General features: G+C 52.1%; 1 protein-coding gene across 1 annotated transcript in view; it reads left to right on the forward strand.

Moving 5' to 3' along the window:
* The window catches only part of Ptprf (protein tyrosine phosphatase receptor type F), an 83,488-nt gene that overhangs the window by 5,561 nt on the left and 50,951 nt on the right, over positions 1–26,976 (forward strand). Inside the window, exons 2-5 of the mRNA XM_026397720.2 lie at positions 1,246–1,325; positions 8,109–8,244; positions 15,476–15,621; positions 15,804–15,945. Of these exons, the coding sequence (XP_026253505.2) occupies positions 8,154–8,244; positions 15,476–15,621; positions 15,804–15,945 (379 nt within the window). The 5' untranslated portion in view covers positions 1,246–1,325; positions 8,109–8,153. The remainder of the gene's footprint in view (positions 1–1,245; positions 1,326–8,108; positions 8,245–15,475; positions 15,622–15,803; positions 15,946–26,976) is intronic.

Raw genomic sequence — 26,976 nt, forward strand, 5'->3', positions numbered from 1 at the left:
GTGCATACCTAAGGAACCCAATAGCTGAACTGTGGTGAGGTGGCAATGAGAAGATGTGGGCGTGACCCACCCCTGCCCATCCCCAGGATGGTGCCCATGCTGGTGAGAGCTCAGTAATGGTTCTAGAAGGAAGAGGCTGGGCTCTGTTGCTGTGTGTGTGCCAGCGGAGGAGGCATCCAGGGGCACACCTTCATTTTAAAAATTATAGAGAAGCAGAAAGTCAAAAATAAATATTGCTCCTGAAGCTTCTTTGAAGACTGGCATGTAAGCTGGGGTGTGTTCCTCCAGGCTGGGCTATTTTCTCTGAACTCATTCATGCAATCATCTACTCATTCAACATGTGTTGACTAAGCACCTACTATGTGCCAGGCTCCCTGCTGCATGCTGGGGATGTGGAGCCAAGCCAGGCACCATGGCTCATGCTCTTACAGAGCTTAGGATATTGACTCAGTAATTGTATAAGTAGTTAAATAATCATATTTGTGGTCATTGTTCCAAGGCAAAGCCTAGGCACATAGTCTAGGACATCATGGAAGGCTTCTCTGAGGAGGTACCATTGGATTTATTTACTTATTTATTTATTTTTAGAGAGAGGTGAGAGAGAGAGAGAGAGAATTTTTTAATATTTATTTTTTAGTTCTCGGCGGACACAACATCTTTGTTTGAATGTGGTGCTGAGGATCGAACCCGGGCCGCACACATGCCAGGCGAGCGCGCTACTGCTTGAGCCACATCCCCATTCCTGGTATCATTGGATTTAAAACCCAAGGGGTAACTGGCCAGAAGAACCATGGGTGGCTCACTTCAGGCAGTGGCATGTAGCTGGGCAAGCCTGTGAGACAGGAAAAAATATGGTATATTTGAGGATCAGAAGAGAAAGTTTGTGGCTAGCTGGTGGGAGGTGAGCACTGGTAGGTGAGACTGCAGAAGTCAGCCGGTGACTATGCAGCCCTAGGATCATGTTGAAGAATTTGGACACAATTCTGTCAAGGCCAGGGACTTATCTGTGTCGCTTACAGACATGTAGAAGAATGCCTGGCACATAGTAGATGCTCAGGGAGTATCAAGTGAACGAGAGACAGTGAAGTGAAAAGATGAGCACTTTTTACTACATGGGATGGTCCTACACCAGTGGTTCTGTAACCTACTCTTCCCCCTGCATAAAAAAGCAAATTTTGAATGTCTGTGTCAATACATGCTCTGCTGTGATGAAATTCTTGATGTTTTCTTATCCTTTCTGTCCAGGAAGGTGCGGAGGCCCCTGTGCCCTGCCCTCAGTGCTGATTGTCCAGCAAGAGTGACTGGTGTGAGCAAGCAAAGACCTGGTGAGTGTACCCTAAGATGGGTCCAGAAGCAGGGGTACAGAGGGGTCCTGTGGGCCAATTTAGCAGCTTGGAATTTGATGCAAGGCCATGGAAAGATGTTCAGAGAGACATAATGTGATCCATTGTGCATGTGTCTGAGAAATATGGAGACCTGGACCAGGAAGAAGGGATTTGTATGTTCTTTAGGTAGACAGGACATGATGAAGTACTGAATGTGGGGCATGAGGGAGGGGAGGTGTCAAGGAGCTTCTGGCTAGAGTAGATGATGGAGGTGGGTGGAGAATGATATATAACTCATCACCTGCTGTAGGTGTGAAATAGACTTCTGGGTATCGTCCTGGGACTTAACACTAGTATCTATCTGCTGCTTTGTTCACCGTGTTTCTGTAGAGAAGACTGTCTGTCACCTGGAGGTTGTATCCGAAGGAGCAGGGCACCCAGTGTAAGATCTGGGGCATGTCTCTCCTTGTGTCTTTCTTTCATTCTACTTCTTTCATTCTGTGAGAAACAGAGAGGGTGGGCTGGAGTTGTAGGGAATGAGGTTGGACAGTTAGTCTGGAGTCAGATGATGGGCCTTGGATATCAGGCTAAAGACTAGACTTTTTCTGGAGGGTGGCATGGAGGCATTGAAAGTTCTTAAGCAGAGATGCAATATCCATACATTCATCTATCTATTTGACAACCCATTCATTCATTCATTCATGGAACAATGAGTGCCTGCCAGAAGATAAAGCATAAAACAAAGTACACATGATGGACATCATCAAATTTGCATTTATGTGAGCTAAAAGGTAGCATTGGTTTGTGTGTTGATTGGGTTGGAAAGGAGTGACCAGAGGCCAGAGGCTTGAAGCCCACTGAAGAGGTGGGAGGTAATTGGGATAGAGCAGGGCAGATTCAGACTTATTGGCAAGTTGAATATGTAGGTTGAAGAAAAGGAGCATTTGGGAAGGACTCACTGGCCTGGGTGACCAGGTAGATGAAAGTGTTGCTGTGATATTGGGGGCCTTGGAGGAGGAAGAGGATTGAGGGAGGGTGAGTTCTGGTTGACTCTCCTGAACCCAGGGCTTGGTGGGCTAGTTCACCCTCCAACAGTTCTCTGAAGGCAGAGCCTATGCCTCTTGATCATGACCCTGCCCAACAAACAGTTCTAGATGGATGGCTGAACAAAAAGGGCATGGAAGAGATGGGTCTGGCCCAGGTAGGGGAAGAAATGAGCACTTCTTGGGTATACTTGCTTGGTGAGATGGGCATGGTCAAATGGGGAGAGTAGAAATAGGGGTACTGTACCTGCCCATCCTTAAATGATGAGATCTGCCTAGAAAATCCAACCTGACTGAAAGCACAGTGTCACCAGAAGAAGTATTTGAAAGGGGAGCCATCTGTCCTTTAGAGAGGACACTTGCTGGTGGCATATCTGGGAAAAGAGGAGATGGGTGAGCTGGAGGGCTTGAATTTTAGAGGTCTTAGCTCTTTTGGTAGTAAGGAAAGCTGATTTGAGATCCTGGGGCCCAAGAATCAGCTAATACAAGAGTTAAGCCAGGTTAGGGCTGCCTTGGGTCTACAGCTTGGTGGGGGATATTCTTAGGGAACTGGGTTCTGAGACAGGGGCCAGTCAGGCCCTAGGCTGAATCAGCAAAGGAGTTTGCCATCCATATCAGGATTTCTCAACCCTCAGCATTGTTGACATTTTGAACCAAATAATTCTTAGTTGTGGGGCTAGCCTGCCATTGTAGGATGTCTAGCAGCACACTGGTTTTTTCCTGTTAAATGCAAGTAACATACCACATACCCCCACTCTGAGTGTGTTTTTTTTTTTTTTTTTTTTTTTTTTTTAATGCAGGGATTGAACCCAAGGGCACTTAACCTCTGAGTCACATCCCCAGCCCTTTTAAAAAAAATATTTCATCTAGAGACAGGGGCTCACTGAGTTGTTGAGGGCCTTGCTGAGTTGCTGGGGCTGGCTTTGAACTCTTAATCCTCCTGCTTCAATCTCCCTGTTAGGATTATAGGCGTGAGCCACGGTGCCCAGCCCACCCTTAGTCTTCTTTTTTTTTTTTTTTTAATATTTTTTTTAGTTGTAGATGGACACAATATCTTTATTTTATTTATTTTTATGTGATGCTGAGGATTGAACCCAGTTCCTCACACGTGCAAGGCAAGTACTCTACCAAATAAGCCACAACCCCATCACCCCCACACCCTTAGTCTTGACAATAAAAATATCTCCAGACATTGCCTAATGTCTTGTGGGGCCAGAGTCACCCTGGATTGAGAACCACTGGTCTAGACTTCTTGGTGTATTCACTATGTTTACAAACCTGGAAAACCGGGGGGATCAGTTGGGGAGAATGTACAATGATGGTTCACTTGAGCTGAGTTCTGGAGGGTGAGTGAGTGGCTAGGGCAGAAGGGCGTCTTTTCCAATAAAGAACAGTAAGCACAGAGGCCTGGAGGCAGCAGAGTTGGTGAGCATTAATCCAGGGGTTCCCCAGAGGAAAGGAGCAGTAACTGTAGGAAGGTGCCTCTGTTGGACCCCTTTGCCACCTCAGAGATTCAGCTCCTCCTCCTAATCACTCCCTTCACTCCCCAGAGTAGCTGAGGGCTGCAGGAGACAAGCTGAGGGCCTCAAGAAGACAGGAGTCTTCAGTGAAGCCAGGGGAGCCCCAGTTCTAACAGGGCAGGGACTGTTCCTGGCTATACTCAAAGACTCTGGCCACCATTGACTATAGGAGTGAAGGCAGTCCTGGCCTCCACCTGCTGTTCACCTCCTTCCGTGGGGCAGGGGTCGGGTCATGACTAAGGCAGAGATTTATTCCTGTCATAATCCAGTGGTTGGTTTGGTAAGAGTTGGAAACATGTTGGTTTTCCTTTCCCAAGTGTAACAGGCCTGTTTCCGCCTCCGTGGCCACTGCTGCAGTGCCACGCGGTGAACTGTCCAGGACATGACAAAAGGGCTCGGTTAGCTGCCCGTCACTGGTTAGAAGATGAACGGCTCCCAGCTCTCCCTGCCCAATGAGTATGCCTCATTGCCCACGTGCTGGCCTCTCCCCTTGGCTGGCCACTGTGTGAGGCCCTGGATACCCCTTCTTTGCCCCAGCTTCCTGGAACCCAGGGTCCCGGCCTGGGAAGGAGGGGTGGGAGAGGACTTACGAACAGGTGGTATTTGGAGACTAATTAATATTTGTGAATAATAACACGTGCCCAAGGGAAGCAAATCAATCTGTATGTGCATATTCATGAGGGGGCCTCAGGAATGATCCCAGCTGTTCTCCAGCCAGGAACCCCTCCATCTTGGCATCACATGGTCCCTCAGGCCCCCTCAGGGGCTGGCAGGGTGGGATGTTAGGGTGGACCACATGGAAGTGACATGGCCTCTGTGTAACATGCATTTTCCGTGACGTTTGTCTGAGTCTGTGGTTTGGCATAGTATCTCCTTCCTCCTTTTCCCTCAGAGCTGCAATTCCCAGGTTCTTTGGTTTCATAAACCAGTATAGTTTCCAAAAGTACTTGAGGGCCAGACAACCAAATTGGTTAGCAATTTTTTATTTTGCTAAGTAAGGACATTACAAAAAAAAAAAAAACAACAATTGCTATCTGCTATCCCCATCATTTCATATAAGAAAGGACATTTTAGCACCAAGGACAAAATTTGAGAATAAAGGACAGTTCTTCCTAAGAAAGGGCAGTTGGCAGCTTTACACTGATGTAGCAAAGAAAAAAGATATATTAAAACCATTCTGAATGTAGAAAAATTGCATCCAATTATATTCTATAATATCACAGGGCATGTAATTGTTTTCCTGCCCAAGTATGTCAGTGTGGTAGAACTGATGGTCCACAGTGCAGTTCACAGATGAGCTTGAGTGCCCAAGGGTTTGGGCCTCGTTTTTATCTGAGTCGTTGAAAGCTGTGCTGGTGAAGTAGACACCCTGCTCTGAGCACATGAGGTTCTCGATGACCCAGCAAAGCTACCAGCAGTCCTGCCTACCCACTCTCCCACCTTCTCCCTGCAGGTAACCCTGAGACTGGTGTAGAGGCAGAGTCAAGCCCAAGGCCAGGCCTGGGGGTGTAGGGCTGCTCTGCTCTGATGAAGGAGGTCCTAGAGCTGGGAGCAGCCTGAGTTGCTTCACACTGGGTTCAGGCTCTCGGTCAGAGTCTGGGGGCAGAAGCAGTTTGCTCATGCTGGGAACTGCTGACCGGGAGGCCTTAGTTCTGACAACTCTGAGAATGTGTACATGTTTTGTGTGTCCCTTGGGTCTCGCCATCTCTCTGGGTGTTCATGGACCCCTGGGAGAAGCTCTCTGGGGAGGAAACATCTTTGATTTCAATTTCCCCACCTTTGCCAATTCCACTTTGGGGATTTGAACAAAGTGTTCTGAGCACCCAGTTTAGATACACAGAGGGTCTCTGAGACCCCAAGTGAGGGCCACTTGTCTTTTCACATTGGGGATGGAGCTACCAGAGGCTCAGGTTCTCTAACACCCATGGCCTGACTCTCACCCAAGATTATACCACATCAGTGTCTGTTCTGTGAATAGTACTCCATGATGGCTGCACTGGTGGAGCCTCATGCCCCTCTAATATAGGTGCTAGGGGATGACCCACCACCATGGTGTCTTTAACAGGGAGTCACACCCCTGCAATGCCCGTATCTGGCAGTTACATCTTAACGTGTCTGTACTCTCTGCATGTACCCACATGATGTCTCTACCAGATGGCTACTTCCATGATGTCTGCATCTGGGAATACAGTGCTGTGAGTGCTCCACTAAGGCAGCTCCAGCTAGCTACAGGGGATTAAACTTTTCTGATCATTGTACTAGGGAGTTGCATCCCATGATAACTGATGTGCGTTAGTACCTTGTAGTGTGTGTCATGTTCAGCTTCATATTTGTACCAGGGAGATGCCCCAGTACTTGTGTTGGAAGTTATGTTATGTTCCTTTGGTGTCTCCTGGGGGGTTCCATGCCTGGAATGCTTGTGCCTGGGAGTTAGCCTCTGACTTTTGCATTGTCACACCCCATGATGACTATCCTAGACCCCTCTACACCTGCCCTTTGGTGTGATAACCTGTTAAGTTGTAAATCCATGATATCTGTACCATAACCAGGGGTTGGCCTGTGCCCCATGTTGACCTGGCTGGGCAGTTTACCACCTGATGTCTTCTGGGAATTTGGATTCTATTTGGCTATACCATGGCATCACAGTGCTGTGATGACCACGCCCAGCCAGGACCTTGGTGAGGTGTTACCTCCATCCCAACACAGTTCTGCAGGGCATCATAGTGGTTTCAGCCACCTGGGCTCTGTGATCTCTGAAAACAGGGCTGGACACTCATGATGCCCCCTTCAACTTTATTGCTTTTGCTGCTTAGTTTCTATCTCAGAGTTTTGGTGAGATTCTGGGTCAGGGCTCATCTCTCCCCTTCCTTCCCCTTTGTGTTATCCCCTGCTTTCACAGTCTCACCGGCTTTGTTAAGTACCTGCCTTCTGACCTTTTGACTGTCCCAGTTGAGAGAAGGGCTCAAGTTCTAGGAAGAGTTCAAGTTCTTTGAGCCCTGTCCTTCCTGTTCACTTGTCACCTTGCCAGTTTTATTACCATTGTAAGTCACAGGCATGGGTCTGATCATGACCCCCCCACCAGAGTCCATGGGTGCCACTATGAGTTCCCAAGATGTGTTCACTGCCACTCACTCCCCCATTATACCCTGTTGGATTTTCAGAGCATTAATGAGGGACTGACCACATACCAGCCCCTGCCCAGGGCGAGGTGTGAGCAGAACCAGGGGCACTGCTACACATTTCCAGGCAGGGGATGTGGGAGAGAGACCCTTGGGACCTCTCAACCAGGGCTGAGGAATGAAAGCAGGGTGTCTTCCAAGATGGTATGACCACAAGGAAGCCTTTACACAGGTTCCTACAGAGTGGGGAGGGCACCCAGGCAGGGAGCTGGTGAGCAAAGCCCTGGGGGCAGTCAGCGGCCCAACACAGTCCCTCAGCCTCCCCACTCTCATCTGCTTTGAGCTTCTGGGGCAAAAGAAGAGGAGGCATGGGGGTTAGATTATAGGGTCTCACACACCCATTCCTGGCCACTAAAGCTGCCCTGTGATTTCTCTTTGGGGTGGGAAGGTGCCATGGGAATTAGGTAGGATGAGGGTGGCCAGGCGGGGCAGCTGCAGCTTGTGAAGAGCAGTCCTGGCGAGCCCTGGCAGGTTGTGGCTTTGGCTAAGAGCCTCTGGTACCTGGAGCCATCTGCTGCTAACAAGTCTGTGTTCTGGAGCCTGTGCCCAGCATGTGGGTGTCCGGCCTCTTGCCTCTGCCTCCCTCCCTGCTGGGGAGAGGATAGACAACAGGATATCCCCAGGCCTGTGGGTCTGCCTAGCTCTTCACCACTCCCTCTTGTACTGCCTTGTCTTTGTCCAGTCTGTGTGCCTACCAGTATGTCTTTCTGATCTCTTTTCCCTGTCCCCTTATTGGGTTGAGTTGGAAGTTCAAAATCCCTGTACATCCTCCAGTCTCAGGATCTCCTCTTCCTCCTACTTGGGTTTAGAAAATGCCCTAATAGCCTTCTGCACTCCCTCTACAGCATGACTGGTGGGTTATCCTTGTCAGCACTGGGGTTTCAGGAAGGAGCCTGGGTGATCATTGCCCAGTCCGAGGTAGGTCTGTGAACTAGGCTTTGGTGGGCAGTGAGGATGAGTAGGGACCAGGAGGCAGCATGGGTAGACAGTAGGGACATTGATGAATACCAGCTAAGTGGCTTTGCTTTTCTTTTCATATAGGTGGATTCTTCTGGATCGCAGCTGGCTGTGGAGCTAGAGCCCTGGATGGCCCTTGAGCCAACCCCAGGGAGGACGATGGTGCCCCTTGTACCCGCGCTGGTGATGCTTGGTTTGGTGGCAGGTGCCCATGGCGACAGTAAGTCTGACCCCTCAAGATTCATATCTCCAGGGTGAAAGGTGACGTACCTCCTAGCAGGTCTCTGGAATGAGACAGGACCAGCTTCTAGGAGAACAGGATGGCCAGATACCTCTCTAGACCCTCTGTCCTAGAGAGAGACCCCTGCTTGGAGAACCTCTAAGATGTACCTGGCTCCTGCTGCTTCCTGGGAGCACCCTGTAGAGTGCCCATGTATCCCCTAGGCACCATGGGGTGGGGCGTGTCTAAGCGTGATTCTGTTTTATGGGGCCAGGGTGAGACATGTCCTGGATTCATGTGGTCTTTTTGTGATGTGCTCAGGCATGCGCTATGTCCACCACAGCAGATATGTGTAGAAGGTGCAGTATGAGCCATGTCTGGGATCAGTGTAGAAGGTGGGGACAGCCAGGGAGTGTGAATGGATGTGTGAATGGGATGCCAAGTGTCTCTTCAGGTCCCAGGGAGGACTTAGAAGCCAGAGCCACCCAAAGTTTTTCCCCTGGGCTAGGCCCTCAGGATCCAAATGTGGAAGTGCTGAGCTCCTCCTCCCCTTTGTACTAGGGACCTTCCAGGCAAAGGGCATCTCTCTCCCCCAAGCCCCTCAGCCCTGGAAACTGGGGGAGGATTTGCTACTTGGCCAGCAGGAAGCTGAGCTCCACCATCCTTCTGTGTGTGTGTGTGTCTGTGTGTGTGTCTGTGTGTCTGTGGGGGGTTGGGGGGGGAATTTGTCCCTTATTACCCAGGTCCAGCTCTGAACTTTGGTCCCTTTCTTGCTGCTGCCCTTCCCCCTGCCTGGCACTACAGACTGGCCGCAGCCCGCCCCGTCACCATGGTTACCACTGCTTGGTTACTGGTGGGAGGCGGAGCACAGGGCAAGCTTATCCAATCTGCAGGCTGGGGGGAGGGGCGAGGTCGGAGCCAAGGTCCCTGGGGAAAGAGGCCGCTCCCAGCCTGTCCTGAGCCCAGAGGCAGTCCAGGGCCAAATCATGGGTCAGCGGGCCATAGGGTTCCCCCACCAGCTCCAAGTCTTTGGTCACAGATCTTGCCCCTTGTCTCACCAGGGCTCTTTCTCCTAATGGCTCATTAATTATTCAGTAACTGATCCTGGAGGGGGGTGACACTGGAGCACCCCGTCCTTTGTCCTCAGAGGCAGGGCCCTAGGTGGAAGCTAGAAGGGAAAGAGGAAGGGGCAGGCATTCTTCCTGAGAGGTGAGGGTAAGGGGTAACAGGAGTTCTGAGTTGCTGGCCAGGAAAGGGCTGGGCAAGGAGAGAAGGGTTAAGGTCTAGACCGGAAGAAGTCAAGTGGGAAATCAGCTGGCAGTGGAGGCATCTACAGGCTTGGCTGGGACGGGTGGGAAAGAGCTCGAGCCTGCAGGGGCAGGTTGGGGTAGAAGACCTCATCAGGTATGACTCCACTGTTGGCAGGGAAGTGAAGGCTTGTCCAGGTGTGGTCAGCAGCCCTTGGACGTTGATGGACTGTGCTTGTTCTCCGACCCCACCCCAGACTCTCACCATCAGAGAGGGCAGGAGGGCAGGGGTCAAGGGGTGGATACCCAGGTGGACTCTAAGAAACAAATGGGTCTTGAGAACAACTGCCTCCCCGCTCTTGCCTCAGACTCAACACGCTCCAGCCTGCACCCCTCACTCCTACTCCCCACCTGCTTCCCATCTTTACTCTCCCTGTGAATGGCATTACCACCCACCCGGTCACCAAGTCGGAAACCTGGGCCTCCTCCCAGCTTCCTCCCTCTCTCATATCCCACATGTAATCCATCACCAAGTTCTTTCTACCTTCTGAATATCTTTGGAATGCATCCACTTCTCTCTCTCCACCGCCTTCATCCAAGCCACCCTCGGCTCTTGCTTGGGCTTCAGCAGGCAACAGCCTCCTGATGATTTTTCTACCTCTGGTCTCTTTCCTAGTAATCATTCTCCATTCCAAAGTCAGTTATGTTGTAAAAGGAGACATGCATCAATCATTCCTCAGTTTAAACTCCTTCGTTCCCCTCCCCAATTGTCTAGGGTCTTAAACTTTTTAAAATAGGCCTCATCCATATCCCTACCATGCTGACTTCTCTCTGTTCCTTACATAGTCTCTGTGTCTGGGCTGGGGATGTGGCTCAAGCGGTAGCGCGCTCGTCTGGCATGCGTGCGGCCCGGGTTCGATCCTCAGCACCACATACCAACAAAGATGTTGTGTCCGCCGAGAACTAAAAAATAAATATTAAAAACTCACTCTCTCTCTCTCTCTCTCTCTCTCTCTCCTCTCTCAAAAAAAATAAAAAATAAAGAGAGAGAGAGAGAGAGAGAGAGAGAGAGAGTTAGTTTTTAATATTTATTTTTTAGTTCTCGGCGGACACAACATCTTTGTTGGTATGTGGTGCTGAGGATCGAACCCGGGCCGCACTCATGCCAGACGAGCGCGCTACCGCTTGAGCCACATCCCCAGCCCCTCACTCTCTCTTTAAAAAAAAAAAAAAAAAAAAACATAGTCTCTGTGTCCAGGCCTGCTTCCTTCCTTCTGCTTCCTCTGCTTGGATCACTTTCTCCCTGACCTTTATCTGACCAGTTACAACTCAGCCTGGAGCCATCACTTCTTTCAGGAACCTGGGTGGAGTGCTGCTTCTCTGTACTCTCCTCTTAGCGCGCAGTAATGGCGATCTGCTTCAGATCTGTCTATCCCACCAGACTGTGAGTCCTGGGAGTTCAGGCCATTGTCCAGCTCTGGTCCTTGCATGTGGAGAGTGGATACGAGAAGGACTAGAGCAGTTCTGAACCCCCAATAGGAATTGGTAGAGGGGCGAATGGAACAGTTTTTCACAGACTTCCAGGAATCTCTTTTCTGGTTCCTTAGCGACCAGAACCCAGAGACCGGGGTATTGAATGTAGGAATCAGCTGAGGAAACTGAAATCCTGCTTTGCCAAGTGGGGAGGGGGTGGTTCAGGTGACAAGATCTGAGTTCTCTTCCTAGGCAGAGTGCCTTGGGGCAGAAGCCTGGGCTGGGGACTGTGATAACCCAGCCTGGGAGTCAGGGTCTGGCCTACTGGCCTGCCTTAAACTGCACACACTCTTGGATCTCTCCCCTTACAGTGGCCAGGCTCGGGCTGAGGTTGAAAGATTTCAACTAGGGGCAAGTAGCCAGACACAGACAGGGCTGCTGCAGAAGGTAGAGCGGGTGCCCCAGAGAATTGACGACCAGAGCAGTGAAGCGCAGAGCGGACAAATGTGTTTCTATAGGCCTCTTAACGAGACAAATGAATGGGGGCCCTGGCCTCGGCGAGGAGAGGAGGGAAGTGGGGTGGAGAAGCAGCTGCCAAGAGTTAGCCTCGAAGCCCGGCATCGATGCTGAGTCAGCTCCAATGGGGATATGGGCATGGGAGGCAGGATCCCCGCTCAGGGCAGCTTCCCCAGCCCAGGACTTGGTGGCTTCTAGGGAGAGGAAGCCTTTGGGGCCAGAAGTAGTCCTGACTGAGAGCAGAAGCCCTTATGTGTGTGCCAGGGGCCAGGATGGGAAGAATCCACAGTCTTGCCCTTGGACAAGACCCACAGTGTCGGGGCACAGGCTTGTGAGCAAACCGTTCACCACAGGCGCAGGTGGGAGCAGTGCTGTTACAGATGATGACTTAAGTATCTTGGGAGAGGTGATGGGAGGCTTCCTGGAAAGGGGTTAGTGGGCATTTGCTCAGAGCAGGTATTGCATAATGAAGTGAAAAGAGGGGTGTGTGGAACAGGTGAGCCCCTGGGCTTCTCTGAGGAGCTCATGGCAGCCAGAGTGAGAACTGCAGACAGCAAGGGACAGAGGCAGGGTCCTCAGGACCAGGTGTGAGTAGGGCCCTAGAATCACTGGAGCTCAGAACAGGATGCCTCATGGCTGGAGGGGCGTGTGATATGCGGGATTTGCAGATACAGATGGGCAAGCAGCTAAGGGTATGTGTCTATTTTGTGATTTCCCCTCCCCCAGAGCCTGCAAAGCTGGAAATGGCAGGGTGCTACACACAGTTCTGCAGTGCCTTCCCCTTTGTGCTTATGGGTGGCCTGTCTAGACTCTGCCCTCTGCAACTTCCAGCAAAATGCTTTCTCTCTCTGGGCCTGTTTTCCTATTGCACAATAGGGATAATCACTCCTACCTGGAAGGGTTAACTGAGGTCACTTAGCATCTAGTAAGTGCTCCCCCTGTTGAAGGCCATGACCTGGGGCTCAAGGAGTGGCTCCTAGAACCAGGAGTGGGCTTCCCCCAGAGGGCATCAGGAGCAGTCACAGGAGCTCATTATGAGTCCTCAGCCCATTAAGTAGTTCAGGGCCTTGGAAATCACCTCTCCAGGAACTCTCCCTGCCCTTGCTGCCCTTTGCTGCTGCTGTGTCTGCCCTCTCCTTCCGCATGCTGTGTGTTTGTGCTCCCCAGGGAAGGCACAAAATAGCAGTCAGTCTCCCAGTGGAGGAACCTTGGAGGTGGCCCAGTTTGGCTATCCCTGGAACTGGACTCCTGCGGCTTCCCTGGGGGCTGTGCCTTCCCCATCCGGGGCCAGTTTCTTTCTTAGGTCACTTTCTTCCACCTTGCACCTAAGCATATCTCTGAGAGCTGCTACTCAAAGAGCTGTGCTGTTCATGACCCTGTGTGGTAGAGGGGAACCACACTCTGATTGGGTGTCAGACTGGGTGGCAGTGGGTAACTGGCAGAAAATCTCTCCTGGTGTGTCCATACAACACCCTGTTGACCCAGTCTCAAAACTTTCAGACCATCACTGAACACTGGGGCAGAGCCTCGTTTTATCTGCCTGCCTGGGGAGCTGACCAGTTACTGCAGTGAGATCCATGGCAGGATGGGAAATCTCACTGTGGGACTCCCAGAGCCTCTGGGAGGGAGAATAGGATGGGACTCCACTAAGGGGCAAGGCACACCAAAGGCAAGGAGGTGCCTGTGGGCTTGGCAGGTCAGGGCAAGCCTGGTTGGTGGGTGGTAAGACAGGAGAGTTCTAGCTGTGTTCTCAGCATAGTGCAGTGCACGGCCTGCCGTAGGTGCTCGAGATACTGTTGAAGACAAAAAGGCTGCAGAGGGTCACGTGAACAAGCGTGGGGAAGGGTGTGAGGAGACAGTGTTGTAGCTGAGAGCTGTGGGCTGACTGTGCTCCCCAAAGGTCCTGTAGGGAACAAAAAGGGCAAGGTCTTAATGGGGCTCTGGGACCGGAGGGTCCTGTGGGTGGGGAGGGGGATTGGCAGGGAGAGTCCTAGACAAAGGGAGGGACCTGCCTGCCAGCCCCAGGGCGGCACTGGGTTGGGGCTGCCCTGCCAGTCTGGCCTTGGCGCCCGGGGAGGGCGCTGGCTCCCCTCCAGCCTCCAAGGGAGGGGAGTAGTTCTGCCTCTTGCATGGCCGCAGGCCTTAGGCACAGTCCAGCCTCCACACAGCTCGAAGGCCTTTCCCTCCTGGCTGCTAGTGACCCTACCTGGCTCACCTCTTCAGTGCCTCAGCTCTTTGTTTGGTGAGGAGGCTCCGCCCCCACAGTCCTAGCCGGCACTGGCCCTTCTGGTTTAGCAGGTTCCACACTTGGTTTCGTTGGAGACACGTTGAGGCAGGAGCTGGGATGGGAGTTCCTCTCCCTTGCCAGAGAGGGCAGGTGTGCGTGAGGGGCCACAGTGTCTCCTCTCCTCTCGAGTTATTCCTTCCTGCCCCATTCTGCGCTCCTGTGTGCCAGGAACTGGGTCAGACAGACACTGGGATAGGGTAGGAAACAGGACAGGCATGGGATCTGCCCAGCCCAGGCTATGTTCCAGGGGAAGCAGCTATTAAACACCAAAAATGTCAAAAAAAATAATAGCCCCATACATAAGCAGTAGTAAACCATGAGCAGAAGTCAGGACCTCACACACGTGCACAAACCGGGCAGTGCTGTGGGGGACAGTGGAGCCTAGGACCAGGGGCTGAGATAATTGGGCACAGCTAGGGCTGTTCTTTGGCTGCCGAACAGAGATTAGAGGAGCTGGGTGCCAAGGAGGGTTGCCAGCTTGAAGCCAGTGGGGTCTCTGGTCAAAGGAAGATGACAGCTGCACCAAGGCAGTGGCAGTGCAGGTGGAGAGCTGTGGGGAGGGGTCAACAAACAGTCCAGTGGAGCCTAAGGGGATCCTAGCCCAGAGAGGACCCATCTGAGAGGAGCAGTGAACAGTGACTGTGTGACCTTGGGCAAGTAACTTGACTTCTCTGAGCCTGTGAACTGGTAATAATGATAAAAGATTTTTAAAAGAAATAAAGTACCTGGTGCAAAGTAAGTGCTTAGTGAAAGACTGGTACTCCCCCAGGGTCCAAGCCTGAGTTCATGAGCACTGAGCAGGTGGTCTTGAAAGGTCATTTCTCATGGCATTAGCCCTTCCTAGAGGTATTCATTGGCCTGATTAATAGGAAATGGATCTGCCTTCAGGATTAACGGGGCATTGCAACATCTTAATAAGCCAGGTTTCTCTGGGCTTGTGATGCTGGGCAGTGGGATTCATAGGGATAGGGGCTGTAGATTGGCCGTGGTGTGTGTGCCTGGGTGACATGGGTGTGGTAGTATGGTGTCTGATCCCCTTCCTTTCTCCCCCTTCCCTGCCTCCTATGGAGGAGGACCTCAGGGAGCTGCCCAGGCTATTGGAAGGCATTACACAAGCCAGTGGGGGTGGGGTGGGGAGGGGCAGGTTTACAGGAAGCATTCACCTGGGAAGACATCCAGAGACACTTAGGAGCTGGAATGTCTGGGCCTTTGGGGCTGCTGGTATGTGAGGGCCAGGATGGGGGAGTCACGGTTCCTGGCCCAGGCCTGGGGTGGATAGAGGTGCCATCATCGAGATGGAGAGCAAGCAGGGTAGGACAGTGTTGGGGAAGGCTGGGGCTCATCCTGAGGACAGCTCTCTGACATGCCTTGTCCCTGAGCTTGGAGATATGAGGGTGGAGACGGAAGCAGGAACCCAGATGCCGGGGTTCAGATCGCCTACCAGCTGTGTCATGTTGGACAAATCCTTTAACCTGTCTGTGCCTCGATTTTCTTTTCTATAAACAGTAATTATAGCACCCACCTCACAGGCTTCAAAGGGTTAATAAGCGTTCAGCTCTCTGAACAGTGCCTGGCACATATTAAGCACTACATAAAGGTTAGGTGTCATTACTCTTTTCTCTTTTTTGCCCTCTTACCCCCCACAACTGCCACCTGCAGTGTTTAAACTATGCCACCCATGATCACTTGCTATCTCCATCTCTTCCAGGCAAACCTATCTTTGTTAAGGTCCCTGAGGACCAGACTGGGCTATCGGGAGGGGTGGCCTCCTTCGTGTGCCAAGCCGCAGGAGAACCCAAGCCTCGCATCACTTGGATGAAGAAGGGGAAGAAAGTTAGCTCCCAGCGCTTCGAGGTGCGTCCTCTGGGGTGAGGTGCAGGCAGGACTCAGCGTCTGTCTACACCTTTCAGTTTGGTCCTACACCTACTCTTCTTAGTCTCCCTCCCTATGGGTCTTCCGGAGGTGTGAGCAAGATCAACCCTGAGCAGGCCTCCATGTCCCCAGCAGGCTGTGACCACTTGTCTGTTCTCTGACAGGTAATTGAGTTTGATGATGGGGCAGGGTCAGTGCTGCGGATCCAGCCATTAAGGGTGCAGCGGGATGAGGCCATCTATGAATGCACCGCCACCAACAGTGTGGGCGAGATCAACACCAGTGCCAAGCTCTCAGTACTTGAAGGTATGTGCTGGGAGGGATGTGGCATGGTGGGTGGGTGGGCTGGGGTGTGAGGAAAGCCAGCCCTCCCTGGCCCTGCCATGCGTCCATGGGCATTTGGCAGAAAGGAGTGCTGGCCACCTTGGGTGGGTGAACAGGCCTGGGTCACTGGCTTAAGCTGGAGCCAACTGTGTGCGTGGTACATTGTATCCTCCTGCTGAACCACGTCAGTGGAGTGGGGTTCTGATTGAGGTGTGGAATTGTAGTTATGGGTTTTGTGGCTATGGCCACAGATGCGATTTTCATTTGGAGCCTGGCTGTACGTGTCAGGTATGTTCCTATTATCCCTGTGAGCAAGGTCCCAGGCTGGGGACTGGGGCTCTGTATGTGCATTTCAGTGTCTTCTCTTACTTGGTGGCTCCTCCATTCATTCACAAACTCCCCAGACTGCCTTGAAGTCCAGAAGCCCGCCCTACTGAGGGCTTCCTTTGAGTTGCTCAGTGTCCAATGAGTTCTGTAGGGACAGCCCAGAGGGCTGACTGGAGTGAGGAAGAGGGACTCTGAGCCGAATCTCAGAGCAAAATTGGGGGAGCAGTTGGCAGCAAGGCCTGTGCCAAGGCCCAGTGGTGAAAGAGAATAGAGCTCTCAGATAACTCTGAGAGGTTGAGGTTCAGATTGGGTTTTGGGGGAGGTTTTTTAAGGGGGACAGGGATCGGAAGCTGGAGAGCACAGGAAGATGGGGGAAAGCCACGAGTCGAGATTGGCGGGAAGATCACACTGGGTCAGGCTAAGAAATGAACACTTTCTTGGGAACATAGGAAGCCACACTGGAGTAGGCAGTGACATGATTAGACCTTAACCACGTGATTTTATCAGTCTGAATATGTCTGTATGTATATTTGCAAAAGACAGCATTGTTTTCTTTTTTAAATGCAATACTTGTTTACTTTTAAAAAATTGAAAACTATAGAATAGTACACAGGAAGAAATAAAAGTCACTCATTATCCTACCTCTGCAATTATTGGTTATTTCCTTGAGGCTCATTTTCTGTATGTGCATATATGTTTTATGTGTATAAATAGAAAAGGGATCATATGCTGCCCAATGATTTGTAAGTTTGTAGACTTCTTTGTTCCTTTTTCATTCATTCTTTCTTTTCTCTTCTTTCTTCTTTTCTTTTTGTTATGGGTTTGAACCCAGGTGTCACACATGCTAAGCAAGTGCTCTGACACTAAACTAAATCCCCAGCCCTTCCTTTAAAAAAATTATAAATACTTTCCTTGTCATTGAGTATTCTTCTGTGTCATTATTTTTAATGACTGTGGTAAGCTGTCACACAGAAGTACCCTAATTTATTTAGTTGTTCTTTTATTGTTAACACATATGTTGTTCCCACCTCTTTTCTTTTATAAATAAGGTGTCATAGATGGGGGCAGGGATAAAGGTGTTCACTCTCCTGATGACTTCCTTATTCCAGGTGAGGTCAAGGGACACATGCATTTTTAAGCTTTTAATATTTCTAGAAGATTTTATCAGTTTATACTCCTGCCAAGCAGGGCATAAGAGGGCCTCTTTTTTTTTTTTTTTTTTTTTTTTCCACATCTTCACCAGCATTGGGAATTACCATTAAAAAAAAAAATCTTTGCCAAGTTAATAGGCAAAAAATAGCATCTCAATTTAATTTGCATTTCTTTGATTACAAGAGCAGTTAAACATCTTTTCACATTGGCCATTTTTACACTGTGGCTTTATGTATTCACACGTGCATCCATTCAGCAAGTTTTGTATATGTGTGTCTTGTGTGAATCAGTGTTTTCTACAGCCCTTCAGTAGGCCCTCCAGCTTAGAGGGACCATACAAGACAATGGACCATCTACTTATTGAGTGACCTTGGACCAGTGACTGTGGCCCTGAGCCTCATTTGCTCTACCTGTAAGCAAGGCTCTAATACCCACTGTCCAGGCAGGTTTGAAGGATTAAATAGAATGTGGTTAAATACTTCCCAGGACTCCAGTGTGAATGGTAACTGCTATTGGGCTGGAAGTCGCAAGTTCTGAGGCCTAGGCACATAGGCTGATGGCATTTGGTTTCTGTGCTTCCTGGCATCATCTGGATGGTGCTGTCCCTAACATTCCTTCCATCCAGAAGTCTTGTGGGGCAGGGGCTCAGAGGACGGGCCCTAGGCCAAGACCACTGATTGCCTAGCCACTCCTGACCTCAGTTTCCCAACTTGTGACCTGGGGTAAGTATTTCAGTACTGCCTCCTCTCTCCCTCCTATTGGAATCTGTCCCATCAGGGAACCATCTGCCCTTCCTTGGCATTTGGGTGGTAGCTAAAAGGCCAGAACTCCTTTCCTGGAGGTTGTGTTCTCAGTCTTTCAGGTTGGAGAGCAGCAGGTCTCCTTGTTGGTATTGAAAGAGAACCATCCCCGGAGCCCCAAGGCTCCAGGTTTTCTACCTCAGGAGCTCTCCTACCTCCACCACTGCCCCGGCAGCTTTATCTTTTATTGAAGGATTCAAGAGGATGAGGGTATCTTGTCAGGACCTGGAGGAGGAGAACTCAAGCTTGCAGTGGGTCTGCTTTAGGAATGGCCTTCCTGGACACTGGTTTCTCTCTCAGGGGTTGGGGTATGTTTCTTTATTCTTATGTGCTGGGAATGGAATCTAGGTTCTTGTACATGCCAATAAGCACACATTTTACCACTGAGCCTACATCCCCAGCCCAGCCCAGGGTTATATTTGTACCTCTGGAACTTGGGAAGTGTCTGAGGAGGCTGGGAGAGTGGGACAACAGGTCCCTACCCTTGGAGCAGGTGGAGCTATGCGACTGAGTAAGCCCCTCCCACTCCTGAAACATAGCACCCGGAAGACAAAATGCTGACCTAGAGTGTTGGTCTGTGTAACCTTGACCAGCTTTGGGCTTGGGAGAAGGGATTGCCAGGAGGTGGGGCCAGAGTGAAGCAGCCCAGACTGACTATCCCCATCCGCCCCTCCTCCTAGGAAAGCCAGGAAAATTGGGGTGCATGCAGGGACTGGATGAAAGGATGACTAGAGTTCTTGGGGTGGGCTTAGCAGGAGAGTCAGGGCCATTCTTGGGAGGCTACCACAAGGTCTAAGGAGGGGTGGGGAGAAGCTGAAGCTGGGGCTGAAGAATAAGGGTTGAGTCCCTGAGCCATGTCATACACTCTGCACATAGCCTGTAAACACAGAGGGTGTGTGCATCTGCTCACCATGAGTCGGGTGCCTAGGGAAAGTGGCTCTGGGCTGCCTGGGACCACATACCATTCAGTGCCCTCTGCCCTTGCCTCAATTCACACCTCACTCCCAGCTCCCCTCACACAGCTCCCTGCTCTGGAGTCACTCCCGCTGGGGGCACCGGCACACCACTCCTGGCCACCTCACCCTGCTTCCAGAGCAGGACTGCCGTTCCTGGTGTGGCTCAGCAAGTCCCAGGCAGCTGTCCTGGGTGGCCAGCCCTCTGCTTCACCACCCCACTGGGACTGGGGTACCGGGTGGGGGGGCCCAGCTCAAGCTGGCTCAGGGTGAGCCTGTCCTGGGCTGTGACGAGTGCAGGGGCCCAGCCGCCCAGCGTTCCTGTCTGAGTGGTAATTGAAGCCATTAGCGCGCCAGCCTCTCCCTCGCCGGGTAATGGCAGGAAAAGCTCTTCTCGCTCCGCACTCTTGAGGCGGCGGCTGAATCACTCCCCCTCCAACCCGCCCGCTGCTGCCACTGAGACAGGGAATCTGACATTTTCCCTCATGAGGGAGGGGGAGTGGTGGGGGAAGGGAAGCAGGCCTTGATTCTGGGCCTTCCCACCTCCAGGAGGTGGGGGATAGTGAGGGTCTTGAGCTTAGTCCGGAGGTCATGTATTCATCCGGACAGCAGGGTCCAGGCCAGACAGAACTGTGGTCAGGAAAGCCTTAAGAGGCGGCCAGGGTGTGGGCCCAGTCCTGGTGGCTAGGTAGGTTCTGGAGGGGTCACAGAGCTCAGGGAGGAGGAGGAAAAGAGGCTGTGGAGCAGGGTGAACTGTTTCTGATTTGTCCTGGGGGCCAGGCTCCAGGGCCCCTAGTGCAGGCAGCAGTGTTGGTCTTGTCATGGATTTGGCAGATAATGTGCTCTGAGTGTGGCGTGGGGGACCTTGTGCTGTGTGTAAAGCAGTGAGGCGTGTGGTCTGGTGTGTACAGCAGGGCTGTGCCCGACAGGCCGTGTACAGGCTGGGATTGTGCAGCAGGCTATGTGTGTGTGCACATGCCTGTATCAGGCAGTGGGGGAGGAGGATGGTGTGTACAGCAGGTGGTGTATACCTTATGGGCGATGTATACAGCAGGCAGTGTGAGTGTATGCACAACAGGCAGCGTGTAGAGTGGAGTGTCTAGCAGATGGTGTGTGCTTCAGGCATTGTTGAGGGGGTGATACATAGCAGGTGGTGTTCACCTTACAAGTTAGGTGGCAGCAAGAGGGCAAGCAGCCTGAGCTGAATGTGTGGGGTCAGTCTGGTGCTGGTGGGAGGTCAGAGGTGCTATGCCTGGCCTCATTGTCTCTGGGATCCCATTGGATTTCCACTTGGATCTGTTGGTCAGCCAGGACAGCTGGACAGAGGTGGATAGAGCCTGGCATGGTTGGGCAGAATGTTTCTCAGCATCTGCAGTGTTGACTAGGCCATGCTGTCTAGCTAGACCAGGGGGGGAGGATGCACCAGAGAGGGACCCTGCTCAGACCTGCCTTTGGGAAGTCTTGGGACCTTCCTGTCTCCTTCCCCTTTCCTCACCAAGCCCAGTTCCCCTCTGCCTCTGCCTACCTGGTCTTGATGTCTCCCACCTGGCCAGGACCATAGCATTTATGCCATGTGGCTCAGAAATGGAGCTGTCTCCATGGAATGCCTGGTGTTTCCTGTCTGGGGGCAGGTTCCGGGAGGGGATGACTGCCAGGCATTGAACCAGTGGCCAGGGTAGAGGCCTGTAAGTGTAGTGCTGGGCCTGTACCTCTGGGTTCTGCTGTGCCTTTTAGCCTGGCAGGCTCTGGGACCTGTGGGGTAATGAAGGGCCTCTTGAGATACCTCATACCCTCAGTCCCTTTGGAAACAATCCCAGTAACAAAGGGCTGATGAGCAATATATGACCCTTTCCTGAGGTGTCCTGGGCTGGGCTGGGTGTTTTCCCAGGGTGTCTTCCTCCCTGCTCTGCCCACTCCCTACCTCAGCCTATCTGTTCCCTTCACCTATGACTTGGCCCAGGCCTGATTGTGAGGGGTGGGGAGTTTGGGTAAAGGGCTGCTACAGCCAGAAGATGGCTTTCCAAGTGGCAAGATATGCCCCCTTTCTGTGGCCTGCATATGTGTGTCTGGCTAACAGGCTAGTTTTGTGGAAGCCAGGCCTGTCGCCCACCAGATTTGCAGCCACAGAAGACAAAAAAGGCTCCAGAACCTGGAACCCAGGGCAGCCTCCGCCCACCCCTGACAGGTGAGGCATGTGCATAACTCAGGTCCAGCAGGTTGTGGCCTCTGTGACCTGTCCTTCGCTCCCGTGACTACAGTGGATTTCAGGACCATGCAGACATGAGGTTCTATAGCCTGTTCCCAGAGGTTCTGGACTCCAGGCCTGGGTTTGGGAGAAAGCACAGGGAGTCCTTAAAGATTAGACCCTGAGTTTCTTGGTCCCTGAAAGTCTACTTTTTTTCTGTCTTCAAGACCTGAGTGGACTCCATTCCGAATGGGTCCTCCTGTGACATGGCGCCCACGGACACAGGACACCTCCCCTGTAGTCACAGGTGCTCCAGGCCTGCCATGTGCAGAGAGGTCTTGTTTACTCCTCTTTTTCCCAGTGTCGTGAAGACAGTGGGGCAACAACTCAGGGAATAGCTCTCCGTGCTGGGGATTTTAAGTGCCCCTGCCTGTACACATACTCGGTCCTTGGGAAGGTGCACTCTCCCCTCTTTGCCAGGGAAGAGAGAATTTTATGAAGGAAAGTGACATGACCAAATTATGCTTCGGAAAGATCCCTATGGGTACTGAGTGGGGTAGAAGGAGACCAACACGTGACACCACTGAAAGGTGGATGCAAGCCATGCAAGAGCTGCCATTGGCTTCAACCTGGGCATGTGTAGGGTCATGTAGGCGTGTGTAAGGTTATGTTCATGTGTAGGATTGTGAGGTTAGGAAGAGTAGTGTCCTGCCTGTGGGGTCAGAAAAGCAGGAGACTCTGGCGCTGGGGCTAGGTGGATGGTGAGACCATTTTCTACAGTTCAGATCAAGGAGGAGGACCAGGTTTGAGGGGTGTGTTGATGAGTCTAGGTAGTAATCTGTTGAGTCAGGTGTGTGCAGGCATCCAGGGGAGTTTGTCAGGGAGGCCTTGTACAGATTGACGCAGCACTCTAGGGGACATTTGGAGAAGGAGACGGCCGAGAAATGGCAAGTCTCAGGAAGCCGGAGCCAAGACAGGAGAAGAAGCCCAGGGAACTGACTCCTCATGTTGGAAGGAGGTTCCTGAGAGATAGGAGGGAAGCCAGGAGTATGTCAGGCCAAAAGAAAAGAATGTGCAAAGGAGGAGGAGAGACTAGCCAAGATGAATGTTGGGAAGTATCTTTTGGATTTTGCTCTGTGAAGTTGTTGACCTTGGCGAGCAGAGGGGGTGGCAGCTAGGCTGCAGGGGCCTGAGAAGTGAGTGGGAGGCTGTCAGTGGTCTGGAGTGACTAGGAGCAGGGCCTGAACTTGGAGGGGGGTAAATGGATGAACAGAATATCCCTGCAGTGGGAATGAGCGGGGGGAACCCTGGAAGGGTCCAGTGTAGGCCAAAGCCTGGAACCTGAGTGTGAGCTGGGTGTATGACCAGGGGATATCCCCTGGGTTCCCTGGGTCTGTGTGGTGGGGAGGCCTCACCAACCAGGTTGAGTAGGGCAATGTGGAACGCCAGGGAAGCCCAAGGGAGGGGGGATTACTGAGAGAGGGAGGCCGTGGCTGCCGACAAGCCCCAAACAGCTCAGATTCAAAACAAAACAGGCTTTTAAGATGCCAAGTTTGATGAAATCTGAGTGCTGGAAGAGGTGGGAGTTTTCTCTTGGAAAAACAGCTGAAAATCGAGACTGAAAGCTGCGAAGGGAGATGGGCTCAGGGCTCCCTGGGCCCCCTTTGCAGCCTGGGAACCTAGGAGTGGGTATGAGAACCTGAAGGTGTGGAGAGGCCTTCTGATTTGCTGGGAGGTGTCTTGGTCCTGCCCCTGTTGAGCCTAGCGGTGCCTCAGGGACAGGACTGAGGTGGCCTTGGCTTCTTCCTTGGGTGCCTGAAGGGCAGGGGGAGCTGGCAGCCCCATCACTCTAGAGGTTCCTTCATTTTTTTCAGGCCTTGCATGTGTCTCCAGGTGCCTATGTTTGCACAGGGCTGTCTCTGGCTCTGCATGTTCCTACATGTGTGTTCCCTGTCTCCGTGAGCACAGCCTCTGGCTCTACTTGTGGGAGTCTGTTTCCACAGGTGCTTGTCACTGCAGAGGCCCCTCCATATGCACATGTAGGTTTCTATTTTTGCACCTGTCTCTTTCTCCATGTGTATCTTTGGGTCCCTGGCTGTGCATGTTTCTAAGGTGATTGTGTGTGCAGAGACAGGGTGAGGCCAGGCTCAACACTCACACACAGGAGTGGGGGTCAGGCTCACAGACGGTGCCACCCCAGGGAGCCTGTGTATGTGTGTGCCTGCCTGCATAGAGACACCATGAGTCTGGGTAAACAGGGTGAGGAGGTCGTGCTGACAGACGGTGCTGCCTGCCCTGGGACCCTGTAAGGCATCTCCATCTGTTAGCTTCCCTGGTGCAGCCCCCTCCCTCTGGTCCAGACTCGCCTTAGGCATCTTAGACTGAGCTGGACAAAGAGACATGTGTGTGCTTTCCAGGGATCCTCAGCAGCCTGCCCCCTCCAAGTCATTACAGCCTGCCTAAACTAATCACCCACCTCTACTCTGTCTTCATCTGTTAGGACCCCAGCACATGCTTCAGCTCCCACCAGACTTTACCCTCCTCTTGGCCTTGACTCAGTCAGTCCTTCCCAACCTGGCCCCTCAAAGCGTTCTGCCTCCTATGTTCAAGGGGTTCCTATTCTTGAATTCTCCCTCTTCCAGGAAGCCACCAAGGTAGCAGATAAGTAGTAGGGTCAGATTGATCAACTCCACCACTTGGGAACTTAGCTAAGCTCCCTCCACCCCCACCCCACCCTATCCTTAAACTCCCCAAAATGCTGCCTCCTCCCATGCACATATGCCCTGTCATCTACCTCTGCCCATGGGGCAACAGGACCTCCCCAAAGAAGGGAACAGGTACCCCTGCTGCATTGGTATCTATAGGCCATCACAGTTGGATGTGGGGCCATTCATGCACACGTGGGCACCCAGCACAGACGCACATGGATGTGTGCAGGTATGTCAGACCCTCAGGGTGTGTGCTCTGCTATAACTATGTATGGAGGCAGAATCTACAAACAGATGTGGAGACTGGGCTCCTGGGTGCCTCTGAAGTGTCCTGAAGTCCTGGTGTGCCTCTCTTTCCAGCCAGGATACCCTCTTGTCAGAGGATGGAGAGCCTAGCCCAAAACAGATGCTGCAGGGTGCTGCATCTTCAGAGGCAGCTGTGGGCCCTCTCACACTGTACCAGTCGCTGCAGCACCTTGTTGGTGGAACCAGAAACCTAAGTGCCTTGAGGGCTCCCTGGGGTTGGGGAGTGGGGTCCCTGGTGGGGACACAGCTAAGCTGGGGCTGAAGGGCGGTGCCCAGTTGGACCTTGGAGACGCTCACCCGCACAGACACGAACACGTGCAGCCCTTTCACAGTGGCACCGCCTCTCTGCTGTCACCATGGTTACAGGATGGCCTGGAGGGGGGAGGGGCCCTCCCATGTCGGCAGCACTGCACTGTCAGGATGGATGCATTTGGAATGGCCTCAGTGTGACCCAAGCGTCCCACTGTTGGAACGTGGGTCTGTGCTGGGGTGTCCACGTGTGGGAGACACCGGGGTTTGCTTTTCAATATATGGAAACACTGCAGCTTGTGTGCAGGGGTCCATGGTGAGTGGAGCCACTGAGCCAGGAGCAGGCTGAAGGAGTGGTACTGGAGAGGTTCTCTCCCCAGGGGTACCCTTCATCTCTCTCCCCCTGCCCTGCTGGTTGAGAACACTGGGGCTGGGGTTCTACCACCTGCTTTCATCCAAGCCCACTTCTGATTTAAATGAATGACCTTGGGCAGGTTTCTAGATCTCTCTAAGCCCAGTTGCTCTTGCACCTCCTAAGGTTTTGGTAAAGATTGTTATTTTGTAAAGCATTTTAATGCATAATCTACGTCGGAGTAAATGCTCCATACATGTAATCTAACCTTTTATCCCTTGTGTCTGGGTCTGTTTTCCCAGTTATCTATGAGTTTGGAGTGACTGTATGGCATCAGCCTGAGGAATTTGTCCTGGTTCTTAACCTGAGTTGTTCAGGCCAGTGTGGACCTAGCTCTAGTGGGTACTTGGGCGGCAGGGGCAGGGGGTTTCAGTGTGCTGGTCTGATGGATGTGTCAGTTAACACCAAGGTAGGATGAGGCATGTGGCAGCCATCAGGAAACACTGCCCTCCTTGGCTATTTGTGCTGGAGACTGGAGTGGAAGAGAAGGAAGAGGCAGCAGCTGGTCACCCTGTAGGGCTGAAGTCCTCCTGTGAGAAGACTTCCTTCTTCTCCCAGAGGTGGCAGAAGAGCAGTCTTCCCAGTGCTGCCTAGAAGTCTAGATGGCACAAGGGACTGGCTTTTGGGTTTCTGCTGTTTTATGGACAGCTCTTCACACTTGCTGGTTTTAGGCTCTGGCAGCAGTGCCTGAGGGATGATCTGAGCCAAGGACGGAGCCATTGAGGGTGTGATAATTGAGGAAAGAAAATTAATTGTCCTTAATTTGGCACAAATCCCAAAGACTTTCCCCGTGTCAGGAATTCAGAGTAGACTCCCAGGACATGGCCTCAGATGTTCATTCTTCTTTCCTTCTCCTTGATCTTTACTTTGCAGGTAGAAATGAAGGCCAGCTAACTCTTGGGTCTGACTGTGGCAGACCCTGGCTACCCCCTACCCCCTCCATTTGCTGAGCAGGTAGGAATGAGGTCTAGGAAAAGCTGACCTGGTGCCCTGGTAGGTAGGATGGCTCTGGCATCCCCCAGTGTCCTCCAGCTGCTGGAGGAGAATGGGGAGGGAACCCTGGGCCTCAGGTCTTGCTTAGACTTACCTGTGAAAACAAGTGATGGAAGGACTAAAGGAAGCTATTCCTTTGCTAGGTGCATCCCACATCCTCCTCATTTCCATTCTACCTTCATTCTTTTGCTACTGTCCTTTCAAAACTCAGAGCTGAAAGTCAGGGCACCGTGGGATCATATTTACAGCCAAGGAGATGCTGGGTTTATATCCGGAATTTATAGGACTGCAAGTGAGGAAGCACAAGCCAACTCTTGGGGAAGGCTGGGGAGGAGAAGCCATCCTGGGAGTCCTCCTGCTCCCCAACCCAAGACCCTTTCTCCTGATGATCCCCAGCCCCTTTGGGATGCCCCTGACATTTGCAGTTCCCCAGAGGTCTGGCAGAAGATAGAGCCATGTCTTACCCTGCCTATTGGGGCTCCTCCAATTTCCTTTCCTCCCTATCCCCCTAATCCTTCCCCTGGGGACTCCCAAGAGTCTCCAGGGAGGGTTGGCTCTTCCAGTTTTTACTTTGTTCCCTTCCGAGGATGTTACATGCTTTTCCCCTGGTATAGGAGCCTGATCTCAGCAAGTGTCCCACTCACCCGTCTTGGGCTGGGCCTGTGGGAGAAAGGTACAGAGTGGTCTCCCTACCACAGAACCCAGCTTCTTGCCAGGAGGTGGACAAACAGCAAATATTCCTTTGCCCCATTGGGTGTGTCTGGCATCCTTGTGGCAGAGAGGCACTGATACACTTGATGGTTGTCCCAATGGGGAGGGCCTCTTGCCAGCTGAGGACAGGAAAGGGTACCACAGGCCCTGTCCTCAGTACCTATCTGCCCCAGAAATTCAGCCCTTGCTAGTTAAAATAATGTCCTCTAGTATGAAT

The sequence above is a fragment of the Urocitellus parryii genome, chromosome 11 (genome assembly GCF_045843805.1).
Source record: "Urocitellus parryii isolate mUroPar1 chromosome 11, mUroPar1.hap1, whole genome shotgun sequence".
NCBI lineage: Eukaryota > Metazoa > Chordata > Mammalia > Rodentia > Sciuridae > Urocitellus > Urocitellus parryii.